This window comes from Balaenoptera borealis (genome assembly GCF_965194805.1).
Source record: "Balaenoptera borealis genome assembly, chromosome: 7".
Taxonomy (NCBI): domain Eukaryota; kingdom Metazoa; phylum Chordata; class Mammalia; order Artiodactyla; family Balaenopteridae; genus Balaenoptera; species Balaenoptera borealis.
This window is the reverse complement of record NC_138864.1, coordinates 68,178,233-68,194,485: the sequence shown is the minus strand read 5'-3', so window position 1 is coordinate 68,194,485 and position 16,253 is coordinate 68,178,233. Positions and strand designations below refer to the sequence as shown.

Genomic DNA, 16,253 nt, shown 5'->3' with positions numbered 1-16,253 from the left:
TTTCTTCACCTGTTAAATAAGCAAAATTATTTCTTCTTCATAAAGTTGTTGCGAAGATTTTGTCTCTCCATTCAAGCTGTCACAATTTCCTTGAAGAGTAGAAAAATCATATTTGCTTAAAATCTTTTAAGGAAAAGTGCTATATAAGAAAATAAACACAGCTAGCCTGGTTGCACATTATTGTATTATCTGAAGGTATTTTTAAATTTGTTTCTGCCCCTCCTTCTTAGAAAGATTCCTTAATTATCTGAATTGTGTTAGAGTTTTTGTTACACGTGAAACATCCCTGGGTAACTACGCATACTACATTCACTCACTTATGAGTGAAAATGGTAAAGAGGTGAAAAGGGTAAAGGATTAGTTCTGTTTTGGTTGATGGGTTAAAGGAGCCATTGAAATCTCTACCACTGTCTCTGTCTTTATCCTTATATCATATCTATGTATTCTAACCTACCAAACTATTCCTCTCATTTATTTTCCATTTATTTTGAAATAATTTCAAACTTGTAGAAAATTTGCAAAAAAATGGTACAAAGAGCTTATTGTTTTACCACTTGAACGTAAATTAACAATATATGTCATTACTTCCAAATACTTGAGTGTGTATTTCCCCAAAGCAGGGATACCTCCTGCGTGAGTTATCAACACCAGGAAATTAACCATCAAAGCTGTAGATGCTCATTTATCATTTATTTATGGATATTTTAATGGATTATAATCTGTTATTATCATTATCTGTTATGCTGCTTAAAATGGACCAGTCTGGGCCAGCAGAAGGCCCTCCAAATCGTCGCCCTCCTTCTTCGAGCGCTTCACGGCACAGTGAGATGAGCCAGGCCCATCTTCAGTAGCCTGCACCAGGCCACTGCTGCCTCAGCCTCCCCCCTCTCCTCACTTGTTCTTCATCTTCCTGCCCCGTCTTACCTTGCTGGGACTCAATTATTTAGGAAGAGAAAGAAAAGGAAGAAAGACCCAGAGAGCTAGCTAGCTAGCTAGACTGACTGAAAAAAAAATGTTCTGCCCATAGAAATTGGGAAATAAAAAGACAAGCTTAATCTTGTAGGGAAACAGTTTGGATAACCAGGAATGACAGCTAAGCCCCAAATAATTTATTTATTTTGATTTTGAAACGTGTCTTTGTTTAGGCTACTGGAACAAAATATCAGAGACTAGGTAGCTTATAAACAACGGAGATTTATTTCTCACGGTTCTGGAGGCTGGGAAGTCCAAGATCACATCACCAGCATTGTTGCTTTCTGGTGAGGGTCCTCTCCCTGGTTCAGAGCCGAGGCCTTTTCGCCATGCCCTCACATGGTGAAAAGAGCTAGGGATCTCTGTGGAGTCTCTTTCATTCCTGAAGTTTCCACCCTTGTGACTTAAGCACCTCCCAAAGGCCTCACCTCCTAATACCGTCATCTTTGGGGCTTTGGATGTCAACATATGAATTTTGAGGGGAAACATTCAGACCACAGTATCATGTTTTTGTCTTCTACTGATATTTGAATATGGATGGGTCCATTTACGGTTTTGAGAACTCAGGGCCTAAATCTAAGTTCCCCCAGCTATTTATCCCACTATTATATACTGTCTCCCAGTCTGAGAAACAACTTCTTAAGCACACTCTTTGCTGTAATCTTAAAATCAGGCTTAACAAAAAACTATATTCTTTTTATGCTTTTCTTCGCAACTTCTTTTGCAAAGAGATGGGTAGGTAGATGCGTGGTCTATAGATCAGTTGACACCATACAGAGAAGTAAGCATTTAGTATTTTCCCCCTCAAGAAGCCGGGTGGGGAGAGCTAGGTTTTGCTTTTTCCTTAGATTGAGATGCTCTGGTTTTGGGGGCCTTGCTCTCACTAGGGTTGATGTGCTTTTTTATAGGGTGAAGAGGGGGAATATGATAGCCACAGGAGGGAGGTTTGCTTCATTAAGTCTGGAGGTGGTCAAAGTGGCTAGTGGGGAAAGGGGATAAATTTGATTGAGACAGGTTGATTTGAATGAAGCAACTACTCTTAGACAGCTTTACATAACAGAGCTGCTTGGTTAATAGTGTGTCTTTTCTTTTTTTTTTTTTAATATTAAATATAGTTTAATCTTAAGGTCTTTCATTTCAGTCAAAAATCCATAAACGTAGATTAGTTTGGACTGTATGACAGAGGAGACAATAAAACTTGTTCTCAAATACATGCCAATACGTTTTCTTGAAACAAAACCTCAGCAAACGAATCTCCATACTGTGCATGGGAATAACTAAGACCTTTATTAGCTATGGTTTCCAGTAACAATGTGAAAATCGGAATTATCAATTCAGAGAGCAGTGAAGTTTGAAATTTAAAAAAGTAGACTAGATATTAGGTAGGGGATAAAAGGTAAAGGAAGACGAAAATGTTTAGTACTATTCCGCATCTCCCCTCTGTACCCAATGTTGCATATATACAACTACTCCATTTTAATTTTACTGATTTTATATAACAGTGAAATCCCCTGAAGCAAGCTAGGGTTTACAGATGGTGTCCAACTTGGGGGGAAAAAAGTAGAAACACACTTGATTAACAGTTTTCACCCACACATTTTAGACAGACATTTTTTTTCTTTTTTTGCCAAGATTTTCATAGTAAATTCATAAATATAGGAAATACTTTCACTCCTTCAGTGTTTAAATAGAAAACCAAACAGTGCCAACAGTAGTGGCTTAATTACTGGCATACAAGAGAAACACAACACCAATGGGTTTTCTTCACTGTGCATTTTAAATAATGTGTGCATGTTTCGTTTTTACAGTTATAGATTTTCTCGTCTGTTATAGACAACAGCACTTAATAGTCTTGATCCATTGAGATGTTGCTTTCAATTTGAAATATTGTGTGTATACATGTATATAAAAAATAAACCAATGTATGAGTCATCTGACAGATGTTTAAGATCAGTAAAAGCTTATTTTTGAACATGCAGTTAGAAGAGAGGGAAGCAAGCCAACCTCTCTACATTGTCTTGTTGCTGTCTTGTTTTTGCAGTGGTATCAATAGTGGTTTTTGGAGGGAACCCTGTGCCTTCAACCTATCTAAGACCAGATACCACCATCAACAAGAGGGGGAGAGGAGATGGGAAAAGGGAGGTGGGCAGGGGTTAAATGTCAGATTTTAAAAGTGTACATTTTGTGTTCTTTCTAGGTACAGGATAAAAACAGATCAATGAGGAAAAAATTTATAATTAGGAAAAAACTGGAATCAAATCAAGACATAATAGCCGAATTAAGTTCTTTTAATAGATTGCATGTCTATTCTATCATAGTTCTTTAAGCCTTAAAATAATGTTATTGAAGATTGGAATTTGTTTTACATGTTGCAATTAGGCACGTGTCCGGATGAATTCTAATTTCACTGAGCCAGCCCCTAGAAGACTACTGAATTTATTTGAAATCACTGTCATGAAGATATAAGTATATAATAGGGATTTAGTAAACAAATTCTAATTTCAAGAATATCGAATTCATGAAACTCAGCAATACTGTAGAATTTTGTGGTAATAAATTAGAAATTTAATTTTTAAGTACATAAACATAATACAGTTTTCATAACTTAAAAGTGACAAATGGTTTTATTGTTTAACCAGGCTTGAAATTAATGATTTCTTCTTTACAAACTGAAAGAAGAGCAGATTTTTTTGAACATGAAAACTATTTTTAGAGGGATTTTAAAAATATCACAAATATGTTAGTACATATTTCTAATGCAGTACTATGTTTTTCAAAGAAGGCATTTTAAAATTTGCCAAATACGTATCAGTAGTAACCTTTAAAATACAGCATTAAATACAATAAGATACATAAAAATACTTTATCAGAATTCCTTTGGAAGCTTAGCCACCTCTTATATTTCATGCAATTTTCTCAAACTCACTGTAGCTACATAGAACCTGGTAAAATCTCTTCTCTGCAGAAATCCTGTCCAAACTTTACAATAGAGCTGTGATTATTGATGTCTCCGTAAGCCTTTTTGTTCAGCCTCTACCTTTCACCCACTTCTAAGTGCTATTAATAAACTTATTTCCTTTTACCAATCATAGTGCATCCTCTTTAGCTTCCTTTATTTATCCCATAGTTTCATCAGAAACTTGTATTTCTGAAACCGTGTGCCACCCTCCTCATGACAAGGCCACATTTGCTGTAATGTGTCAGTCAAACAGTAGCTATTTCATAAGGGCCTACCATGTACGTACTGGGTGCCAGCTACTGTGCTAGGTGCTGGGGATATTGTGGCACATAAACACGTCATTGTCCTGGTGGAGCTGACAGTCTAGTGGAAACAACAACTGTTAAACAAGTAGGTGCAAATAATTAAATGACTGAGAATGTGGGGAGTGCTTCGGAGAATGAGAATAAATGGGAGCATGTGAAGGGGGCATGGGTTCTACTGGGTCGTGAGGTAGTGAGATGTGAAGATAGAGTACATATCGGCTGGTTGAGGTCTAGGTTGAGGAGTGTTGCAGGCAAAGAGTGACCCTTGCTCTTGCCATCATCACTTTTCACCTTGTCATCAAGTAAATTCTCATACTTTTTAGCCATGCCACCTGCTCATCCTCACCGGGGCACTTCTTTCTTCTTAATGGGTTTCTGCCCTTATACCTTTCTGATTTTGTGCTGTCAACCTATTTTGGAGCTCCTGACGTCAGTGTCCCCTCGTTGTTAGATTAGGATCTACCAGTGTTGGGCTCTCCAAGTCTGATTTGTCCACCGCCTCCTACCCTCTTACTCTCTTCTTTTCCTTCTCTTAACTTCTCGGGTTTCGTGGGGTTCCTGTGGGAAAAAAATTCAAGCCAGCAGTGGGGACCTTAGAATTTATTTGTTGATATTGATCTCGTCCACCCAAAGCCTGGATTTCATCGTCAGCCACCTCCCCGCCCCATCCTAGTGACATCAAGACTTAAGGGGGCTTGAAAAATATCTCTTCCTAAGAGGAAGTTTAGGTGTTTTGCATTAGATGTTTAAAACATAGGCATATTAGCACTGAAGTTTTGCATGACCTATAATTGTGCTTCACCTGTTTATCTAGTACTTTATATTTTAGATTTCTTGATTCAAGTTATTCAAAAATTTCAATTTTTATGACCAGCAGTTGAGATTTTTTTTAAAAAAGTATAGCATGTTGATATTCAGTGTTGTTACCACTGTGTTGTTACCTTGTTACCTGGTAATGTATATACAAATAAGTTTGCAGATACACATGGACAGAAACAACATTATTGTACTAGTACAGAGTGGCCAAAGTGTGTTCAAACTGTTTCTTGTAGCCAGGCCCTTTATTGGGCCATAACGAATTCTGTAGCAGAAAGAAAGAAAACACACATTTTGCTTCACTTGGTTTTTCTTTTTTTCTTTAAATATATATATGTATTTAAATAACAACATAAATATGGAATAAATACTAATTATAACATCTGTATGTAAACACTTAATTAGAACAAAACTAAAATAAATTGTAAAATACAGTATTGACCAGCGGTAGACTTACCTTTAACTTCTACCATTTTATTGCTCTAAATAGAGAATAGCACATCTTATTTTTTAAATTTTTATATTTAATTATGGTAAAATACACATAAGTTTTACCATCTTAACCATTTTTAAATGTACAGTTCAGTTTTGTTAAGTACATTCACAATGTTGTAAGTCAGTCTCTAGAACTCTGATATTGCAAAACTCAAACTCTCTACCTACCTATTAAACAACAGCTCTCCGCTTCCTCTTCCCTCCAGCCCCTGGCAACCACCATTCTACTTTCTATCTCTGAATTTGACTATTCTAGGCATTCATGTAAAAGTAATCATACAGTATGTATCTTTTTGTGACTGACATTTTACTTGACACAGTGCCTTCAAGGTTTATCCATGTTGTAGCATTATGTCAGAATTTACTTCCTTGAAAGGCTGAATAATACTCCATTGTATGTATTCATGTACCACATTTTGTTTATCCACTCATCTGTTGATGGACACTTGGGTTGCTTCCGCATTTTGACTCTTATGAAAGATGCCGCTATGAACATGGTGTGCAAATATTTCTTCAAGACCCTGCTTTCAGTTCTTTTGGGAATTTATTGGTCCCCAGCTTTAGCACAGGGATATGTATGTACTCTCTAAATATTTAAACAATGTGAGAGGGAAGGAGAAAAGGAGGGAGGGGACAGTCATTCCCAAAATTAGGCAGATGATAATCTGTCAGCCATGTAAGCTTATCTCAGTCAGCTTATCTCAGTGTTTCTCAAAGTATTGTTTGTGAATCAACTACATTAGAATCTCCTGGAATGCTTACTAAAAATTTAGATTTTTAGGCCCTTCACTAAACTTCGCAAGTCTGAATCTCCTGTGAGAAGCAGGAATTTGCACCTCAGGTGATTTTTACACATACTGAAATGTGAGGTGCAGTGCCCCACTGGCAAGGAGATGTCTCATAATTTACTTGCTGATGCATATGAAGGTCCTGCTCTCTGCTACTTTCAGCCCCTGCTTTCCCTTAAGGCACATTCATCCCAGGCTAGCCCATGATCCACTTTCTTTTCCATTCTGTCTGTATATTATAGCCCAACTAAAAGTTCCATAAATATAACAAAGGATGGTCAGGCCTGAGTTCGCAATCCTCATCTTTGACCCAGGCCCAGTCAGGGTCCTTCCTCCTCAGGAGGCTAATTGCTGATTCACTGTTGCTCTTTACCTGCTTCTAGTTAGTAGACCAGCGAACAGATTAGGACTTTCTCCCTCAGACCTTGTGGTGTTTAGTTTTACCTGAGTTCTTAAAGGGGCCAAATCTCTTGTCTTATATAAGCATTTTAAATATGACATATTGTGACCCTCAGGACAGTGATGTCACACACTTATATTGTATAACTAAATGAGAAGTGTGACGTCTTCAGTAAAGCCAACCAGCCTCTTTTGCATTTTGAAAGCAAACTCGTTGTCTTCATCTATTAATCACATCATGCCACCTCATCACATCCACCACGTGTGGCTTTGCTTCTAGTTGTGATTTGCAAGTGATTCATTTTTTTAATATCAACTTTTCTTCAAGTAATCCTGGTATTTTTAGAAATATTCTCTTCAAACTTTTGTGTGATACAAGAGCATGTTTATATATTTCACTTCCATTAAAAGTAATGATACTGACTGATACATACTTTATTTTTAATGAAAGGACCTGGAGGGAAGAAAAGCCCTAATATGAAGCTTGTTTTTGTTACAGCTGGCCACTTTTTCCACAGTGTGCTTCTTTCAGATTTCTATTCCTTAGTTGATTTGGTACTCCCATAATTTTCAGTTTTTGGCTAATTTTTACAACCAGTTTTTGTGATTTCCATTTTCTTGGCTGAAATCCCCTCTAGAATGTAAATGCTGTGAGGGCAGGAATGGCATTGCTATAGTTCGCATGGTGCCCAGCATGATAATGTGGCACATAAATAGGTATTTAACAAATATTTGTTGAATGAATGAAAGAACGTGAAGCTGATTGTAATGTTTCATGTACTGCTTTTATTGTTTCTGCTAGAAATTTTCTTTGCAGTTTTCTGTTACACTACAACTCTTTGATCAATGTAAGAACTCAGTTTCAAGCGATTGACAGCTTACCTACCTAATATCTCTGATTAGACCAACTGATGCTATAGGTTGAAACACACATTTGCTCTCATGGGGTCACTTATTTTTCTATGTGGAAAACTGACTGAGCAGAACTCCTGACACCAACAAGTAATTCTACAGGCTTATTCTGTTGGTTGCAAAGGAGACGGGACACTCTTGAGTGTGAGTGACTTGATGCCAGTGATCTCCAGCCTAGGTTGCATTATTGGTGATGGATCAATGCCATCATCTTCACCTACAACAGGCAGAACATTTGAGTCTTTGTTTCAGGATACCAGATAAACTGGTAGAGTGAGCCTTTTTTTTTTTTTTTTTTCTATTTACAGATTTATGTTTCAAACCATACGCACTGAAAATCCTTTTCGTGTCAGTCCTGTTTGTTTGCAGTAGGGCCTATAGAACCTGTCCGAGGACTGCTCAGAGCCGCCCTTTGTGTAGAGCTTTCTTTCAGCATCATTTTGGGATTCAGGGTCAGGAATGATCAGCCCAACGTACTCTTGCAGTATGTAAATTTACTCTGATTTAAGAAAGCTGTTAACAAAAAAACCTTTGAATGCATATTTGTACAGCGTGATACAATATTGTACAAATGTACAAGTACAAAGTTAATTTGGCCTTTTGAGTTTCTAGTCTTCCAGCCTAAAAGAATGCCTGGGCTTAACTGTTAAACATAGTGTTAAATACTTAATTGATGTTTTTAGATTGCTTAAAATCTTCCAGAAAAATTTTTACTCATAGCTACAAAGTGACAAGACTCAGAACTAAAGAAATCTGTGGAATCCTAGGACAAGTTAATTAAGAGCAGGCCAGGAGGACTGATCAGTGAGTCTGACTTCAGTTGGATTTGCTGGTATTCTTACTTCTGTGAGTCAGTCAGTGCCTTTAAGTATCCAGTGTGACCCTAAGCTTTCAATGCAGTAAGCAAAGTTTTAGCTGTATGATTTTTAATAGCAGTCATAATGTTGAAATCTAACATGATGCCTAAAAGTTGTATATAAATACGTGTTAAAATTAAAATCCACACTGATGTCTTATAAAATACATTGCCTGTTTTACTGAACCCTTAATTTTAATTTTTCTTCATGTTTTAACAACTTTTTATGAGCCCTTAGTGAGTGTGTGTGTAGAATTATCTTTCTCATTGTCCCCCTCCCACATACAGTTGAATCAACAGATGTTTACTGAGTATTCACTTCATTATCAGAATGATGCCAGTGTGTTAGTTGTAAGTATCCTTAACGAATTTGGGTATAATCATTTTGGTATGCTAATTTAATATGTTCTTGGTGCCATTTTAATTTGTTTTTCTTTCATTCCTAGTCAGCTTGAACCTTTTCCTCCATTTGTTTGCTAACTGCGCTCCTCCCTCTATGGCTTAGGTGTTCCTATTCTTGGCTTCTTTTCTTGTGGGGTCACAGTTGTCTTCAGAATCCTGGCCTGACAGCAGCAGGCTCCTGGGCAGGGCATGTCTTCAGCAATTAGTACTTTTGCTTTCTCTTTATCCCTCCTTTCTTCATTATAGTGGAAAACTGGAAGCAAGTGCACAGTATTAGAAAAAGTGGAAGGGAAAATGAAACTGAACTGGAGGAGACTTAAATGTAAAGCGTGTGAAACTGAGTTGGATAACTTCACTCAGGTTTTGATGAGTAATGGGAAGCTGCATGGTAGCATGTGATGATTTGGCATTGTCGGCAGACTTGGATTCCAACACCAGGTCTGCCATTCTTAAAAGGATATAACAAAGCCTACCTCACAACACTGCCACGGGCACTAAATGAGATAGCGGGAGAGGGCGTCTTCTTTCACCTCTGCTATGCTGAAGATCATGGCGACCGCTACTCACAACAGCAGAGCAGCAATTGACACCAACACCTGACCAAATGTTTGTCTTGCCCCAGCTTCTCTCCCTTCTTCTCTGCAATTAGTGTTTAACATGTTTTCTCATTTAATCTGTATAATAGCTTTATTATGTATCATGTTTCCCATTTTTCAGATGAGGAAATTGAGGCTCTGAGAAGTTAAGTAACTTGCACAAGGTCATGGATTTGGTAAAGGATTTGGGTTTTGTTCTATCGTTTCCAAAGCCATTCTCTTGCCACAGTGCCAGGCCGCCTTGGATAATGAGTGTGTGACTGAAGAATGAAAAGGAGTTAATGGAGGGGCCATTCCACTGTTCTTTCCACTACTTCACTTGGTGAATGACTAACAAGCCAACACTCCCAGAGGGTATTTGCATTTTAAAAGAGGAGCTCATTAACCCTAATGAATCTCTAATTGGTAGAATTTGTGGGGGAGATATTTCTGAGCACTGGGGCTTTCTCCTGTGTCTTCAAGGTGTCTGGCTATCCTTTTCTCCTCTGCAGATTATCAGCTATTCTGGAATCAGAATCATGTAGTAGAATGCAGTCCATTCTGCAAGTCTGCCCCAAATGCAATTAAATGAATTAACAGGGAGTTGTGAAAAGAATCATCTAAAGGAAAATAAGTGTGAGTTAACATTGTATAAAATGAATGTTCAAGAGCTAAATAACACATTTGGCAACGTTGAGAGTCTTCTTAAAAGTCTGGTAAAAATAATATATTTCATATTCAGTTTTAACTTCAGAAATGTTCTATCAACATTTCCCATAGTGTGTCACTCTGCAAGATGTTTAATAGGTATCCAATGAATAAAGTGGCTTTATAGTCAAAAACATTGGGAAAAAATTTTTTTAGTTTCTTTACTGTAGAGTTTCTCAGAGCCTTTAATATGTTACAGTGCATTGGAAATCAGTTGGAAGGGAATGCATTCTGTAGCTTTTTCTCATACTTTTGACCACAGAAATATTTTTTCCATGCAAACCCCTTGAAACTAGTGTTTTGTAGACTGCATTCTCAGATATGAAGTTCTAGATAATTCCTCTCCAATAAAAGAAAGAAAACAGATTTCTGTATTCACAGCTTTTCATATGTAGGCAGGCTCCAATTCTGTCCATACCAGCCCATTCCCAGTCTTGTTGGACTCTAGGGCATTCCAATAATAACACCCTTCTTACCCAGATAAGATCTGGCCAATTTAGTAAAAAAAAAAAAAACAAAAAAAAAACCCAAAAAACAGATGGAGACCAAATTCTCATCTTTATTGCCTATAAAGCTAGTGTTGAAGAATGTGGCTTCCATCAAGGAGCAGATGGGTTTCCTAATCTGAACCCCAGAATTAGATTGAACTCCATCCTGTTACAGGATCTTCTGGGCTGGGGCAGGCTTCCCCAAGTGGGAGGAGGCCCCTGTGGAGGGTCAGAGCAGACAGAGCCCAGTTCCCTCTGGTCCTCCCCACGAGAAGGGGGAGGGGAGAACCATGTGCAGCTGAGTCTTTCCAGATCACCAACCCAGGGATTGGAGAGTGGACGGAGGCTGGGGTGAATGTTACTAGAGTTCCCTCCACATTGAAGGAGGCCTAAGGAGTGAAGGTGCTCCCTTACTCACCCATCACCCCTCCCCAAAACAAATCTCCTCCGGGTGATCCAAACAGGCATTCAGGTTCCCCTCCCATCACTGAGGGTTTCTGCTCTTTTCACTTCCCCTTGTACCTGGTGCTCACTCTTCATCACTTTTCTCCTCTCCCTCGACCAGATTCACCCAGTAGAATGGGATCATGATCATATGCTAATGATGTCCCTTTCTCATTTCCTTATGTACCATAATTCAGCTTTTTATCCTAGAAAAGGTGGAGTGTATATATTCTCTAAAACAGGGATCTGGAAACTACAGCCTGACTCAACTTGTTTTTGTAAACAAAATTTTATTGGAACACAGCCGCATGCATTGGTTTGTATATTATCTATGGCTGCTCCTGGCTACAATGATAGAGTGGAGAAGTTGTAACAGAGATGATATGGCCCACAAAGCCTAAAATGTTTACTATGTAGCCCCACTAATCTAAAATACAGGTGAATTTCACTTCAGTCCTTTAAATTCTAAAAGAGCTTCATTAGTATGCATATACGGCCTTTCTCGTTTACTCACTCTAAATAAAAACTACACTTTAAACCAAGAAACTTGCATAGCTGTAGTATAAGAGGGATTTTGCCTCTTATAAAACTGTTTCCAGCCTTTCAAACTTATGGGAAAGTATCAAGGGGACCGTGTGTGTGCCTTGAAGGACCAGAAGGAAGGACAGAGGCTTGTTCTGATCAGGAGTATTTGGCATTATCAGTGGAAAGGGAAGAGACCAGATAAGCCATGGGGCCTATGGAAGAAAAATGGAGTAGAGAGAAGTGTTAGGGGGGCCCGTGGGGTTGGACCAGCTTTCGGAGCCCTGGGCTCTTCTTCCCACTGATCCCCAGTTTAGGGGCTTGATTCTCCCCACCTCAGCCACCATCCATTGGAACCTTCCACCAGGCCACACAGTCTCCCCCAGATATGTCAGGAGACTCGGCTCTGCTCCCACTGTGGCTGACTTCTTCCTGGGAGACTTCAGGCGAGTCCCTGGGCACCTCTGCCGTCAGGCTCACCGTAAACTGGGGGAGGAGGGAAATGGGGAGGATGTCTTGCTGCGCCGTAGTGAGAATCAATTGTGGTGTTTTAAACAAGACATTAGGAAATGTAAGTACTGTGAACATTTTTATTGTTTCTTTTCATTTTTTATCGAAGTATAGTTGATTTACAATGTGCCAATCTCTGCTGTACAGCAAAGTGACTCAGTTATACACATATAGACATTCTTTTTTTGTATTCTTTTCCATTATAGTTTGTCCCAGGAGATTGGATATAGTTCCCTATGCTATGCAGTAGAATCTTGTTGTTTATCCATTCTACATGTAATAGTTTGCATCTGTTTTGTTGTTTTTGTCCTTCCTTTTAAACAGCTGACTTGCAAATGAAATTTTTGAATCTATACAGCACATAAATTAGAATTAAGTGATGTCTGAAAACTAAAGTACCTTATTTCACGTTCATCACATGCATCTTTATTTATTGTTGAAGTATCTAACTTTCATGTGGGTTATAACAAGTTAGAGAAAATAACTGAATTTTTACCATGATCAAATAATTCTTCAGTGGGAGGAAGAAAACTTCAAAAGTTATATTTCACTGTGACCTGTTCTTTTCTGTTTGTTGTTTGTGTAGTTTTCATTTTGTGCCTTTGTTTATAGAGAATCATCTCGCAGATGGCATTTTTTCCTTGTAATCAGTTATTGTCCTGAGTCATCGCCAGATATGGCATTCCAGGAAATAGCGATTGTACAGTTGCTTCCAGGCAGATGTGTTGTGTGATGTCAAGAACACTGGCTGATAACCTTTCTGGTTATTCAAGCAGTAGGGAGAAATGGAGAAAGTGTGATACAGATACACACCTTGGAATCAGAAACTGGCAAAGGAAGCACAGACTTTGTGCTGAATGATTTCAGCCAAATAGTGTTTGTATGGCTAGGGGATGGCCCAATAATCATTTTAAAAGGTGAAAAAAAATCTTTCTTGAGTAAATGACCTTTCATATTGGAAGCCACATACTTCCGTATAAACCTCAGGCATGTGAGTTATTAAACACACCTGACCTCAATATACAGAGACTTGCATTACCTTGGCTGCTCATGCTGTTGTGGTCTCAGTGGTCTCATTGCCTTTACCCAGGGAAACTAAACAACTTGTGCATTGGTTTTGCCATCTGTGAACTGGGGGTTGGCTAGCTTTTCCCTAACTTTAAAGACAAGGGGGATTTCTGAAAATAAGACTCTTCCTGATGTGCAAATAAATGGTCAGTTTAAACAGTAACTTTAAAAAATCAATCAAAATTGTTGTTTGACATCCTGGGTCATAAACGTAAGTTGACATAATTTTTCACTTAACAACTATTAACTCTATTATCCTATAGATGTAATTTAAAAGTTCCTAATGCTTTTGTTTCAATATGATTCTTTTAAAAAATCATTAACTGTTTTTAAAATCTAACAAGTTATGCTCCAAGTACAGATCACTAATAACAATACATCATAATGGTATTTAATAAATTTGCCTTTTAAGTTTCACAAATGTGTTTTAGAGGAAAAACACTAACTGTATGCTCAAATAAAGCTTTTATTACATACCATTTAGTATTATCACAGTTTTATAGACCAGAAACTATAAATAGAAGTTCACTAATTTACTCAGCTAGTATTTATGGAACGCCTCCTACTATGGGCTGGGTTCCGCCCAATAGTAATAATGCCGTACTTAGCTGAGAACACCACTTGTAGGCTGGAATATGCATGATGTGCTTGGATTTTAAACATTTGGGGGATTTCCTTTATCTTTTAAGTAAGTAAACTACCAACTTAATTCTTGCTTTATGGTTTTAGAATTCAACAGAATTTTATTTAATTCTTTAAAATTTTCACAGGGCCCTTTCTTGACTATAGCCATTGGTAAACTAAACTTTTATGTTTCACTATGGAAAAGTTAAGCCCAGCCCAGACTTTCATACTTTGTTACCTCCAGTGAAGACTGTGACCTTCCCTATGTTAACAAATTCCTAACCTTTAGCGTCAGCCAAGTCATAATATATGAATTTTGTAATCTTCCCTGTTGTAGACATTCCTGAGCTGGCTTAATTTTATGGGAAGAGCAGTTTACAAATTACTAAATTAACCTCTCATTATGCTTTTAAGAAGTACGCTGATTATTTCTTTACCTACCATGTGTTAATCACAGATTATTAGTTAATACATTATAATAGGACACGAATACATTAAATTATGCCTGTACTTACCTAACTGTATTTCTGTCTGTCCTATGTCCTTAGACGCAGCCTAGTCACCAACTTTGTTTAAATAATATAACCCTCCCAGGCACCACCTTTAGGAATCAAACTATTAACTGAATGCTAATTTATGAATTTGTTCATTGTTCTTTCCTGCTGTAAAAATTGTTTGACATATGGTTAATTACTACATGGAAACATATATATCTACTCTGAGGCAAATCCACAGAGACCCAAATAAACACTTATAAAGAGTAAACCTTATTAGAAAACAAATTTGAAGGACAGTTATTCATATTATAAAGAATTTTTTTTAAGACTTTTAATGTTTAAAAATAATTTGCTTTATCTTCAAATTATAAGTTTTCCTAGTTTATTTGAAATATGACTTGATTTACAAAATATAAATTCACTTGATTTTTCCAGAGTAAACCTATATAAAGCAGGATACATTTCTGGTTTAGATTGTATATCTGTGTATTTACGGATGATTTCTGTGACCTTTATAAAATTACTGTTCTTAAATATTAACTTATTTACTTTGTAACAAAGGAAATAGTAATTGCTTCCACAATGTAAAACATACAAAAGATATTTCAGATAAATAGTAGACAGTTTGGCCTCAGTGGTATGCTAAAGTTTTATTTTTTTCTTTTGCTTCATAGGAGATACAGCTCATGAGCAAGGAGTGGCAGCAAGAGGCAAAACTTCAGGCATAGAAGGCAATGAGACTTTGGAGGTAAGTGAAACTCAATGAGTCCTTTTGGTGTAAAACCGAATAAGTCAATGTGATTATGTATACCTCTGAGGATAAATAGTAACTTCCACTCTTGCTATGCAAATAGGTGCCTAGGTATCAGGAGAACAGGTGATCTGCTGAAAATCAGGGTATGGCAGGCAGGAGTGACTTCCTAAGTGCTAAGCTTTTCCCAGTGCTGGTAATGGAAACTCTCTGTTGGAAATAGAGGAATAGAACACTGAAGTTAAAACATGTGAATTATTTTTACTTGAGAGATTGTTTTCTATTACATTTGAATAAATAGGTAATATATGAACCTATAGAGAAAGGTTTGAAAATAACTTATTCAGAACTGTCTTACATTAGCATTTCCACCATCAAAGTACACTCCTTGACATTGTTTGGTAAAAAGACTAAGGCTTTTGTTCTTTTCCACCTGAGAAAATTATTTGCTCTTTGTGGGTACTTGAAAGTGTAGTTCACATACTTTCATATTCTGTGTAGAAACATACTAACCTTATTTAATCACTGAAATAGTCATTTTTAAGACTTTGGGGGAATGCTAACTATTAGAGTGGAAGAGATATCCATGGGTTTTGAAACCTTCTATGTGGTGACACACCTCTACGTATATTCTACATGTAGAACGTGAGGGTATTGCATACAACTGGAGTGACATAACGGAACCTGGCCTGTTTGATTCATCACCATATCCGCAAAGCCTAGCACAGAACAGGAAGTCAAAAATATTTGTTAAATGAATGAATAAATACAATCATGAGTTATAGAGAGTAATGTTCATCTTAAGAGAGATTTTTTTGTATTTATATTTTCCACAGTGAGTAAATATTTTATAATCAAGAGAAAAACATTTAAAGAAGTTACATGGGAACTAAATTGATGTAGAAGAAGAAAAGAGCCATCTTTCCCATAAAACTGTGCATTGTTTTTTTTTATTAATGCATGCAACAAATATTTATTAAGCACTGACTGTATTCAATGCACTGTGCAAGGGGCTGAGTATATAGTACTGAAAAAAAAGATACAAGGACAAAGAAGAATTTCCTGTCTATATGTTGAAGCATCTTGATCTCTTTTATTTATTCAAATATTTATTGTGTACTGAACATAAGTAGCATCTTTGATAGGAAATAAAGGTTGATAT

General features: G+C 37.2%; 1 protein-coding gene and 1 long non-coding RNA gene across 4 annotated transcripts in view; one reads left to right on the top strand and one right to left on the bottom strand.

Moving 5' to 3' along the window:
- UMAD1 (UBAP1-MVB12-associated (UMA) domain containing 1) overlaps positions 1-16,253 on the top strand; it is a 240,760-nt gene that overhangs the window by 147,841 nt on the left and 76,666 nt on the right. For all 3 annotated transcript variants that reach the window (XM_082398655.1, XM_082398653.1, XM_082398654.1), the window contains one exon: positions 15,015-15,088. In XM_082398655.1, coding sequence (XP_082254781.1) covers positions 15,015-15,088 — 74 coding nt within the window. The remainder of the gene's footprint in view (positions 1-15,014; positions 15,089-16,253) is intronic.
- The window catches only part of LOC309631791, a 186,672-nt gene continuing 185,514 nt past the window's right edge, over positions 15,096-16,253 (bottom strand). The window contains exon 3 of the long non-coding RNA XR_014246540.1: positions 15,096-15,301. This is a non-coding gene — a long non-coding RNA (uncharacterized lncRNA). The remainder of the gene's footprint in view (positions 15,302-16,253) is intronic.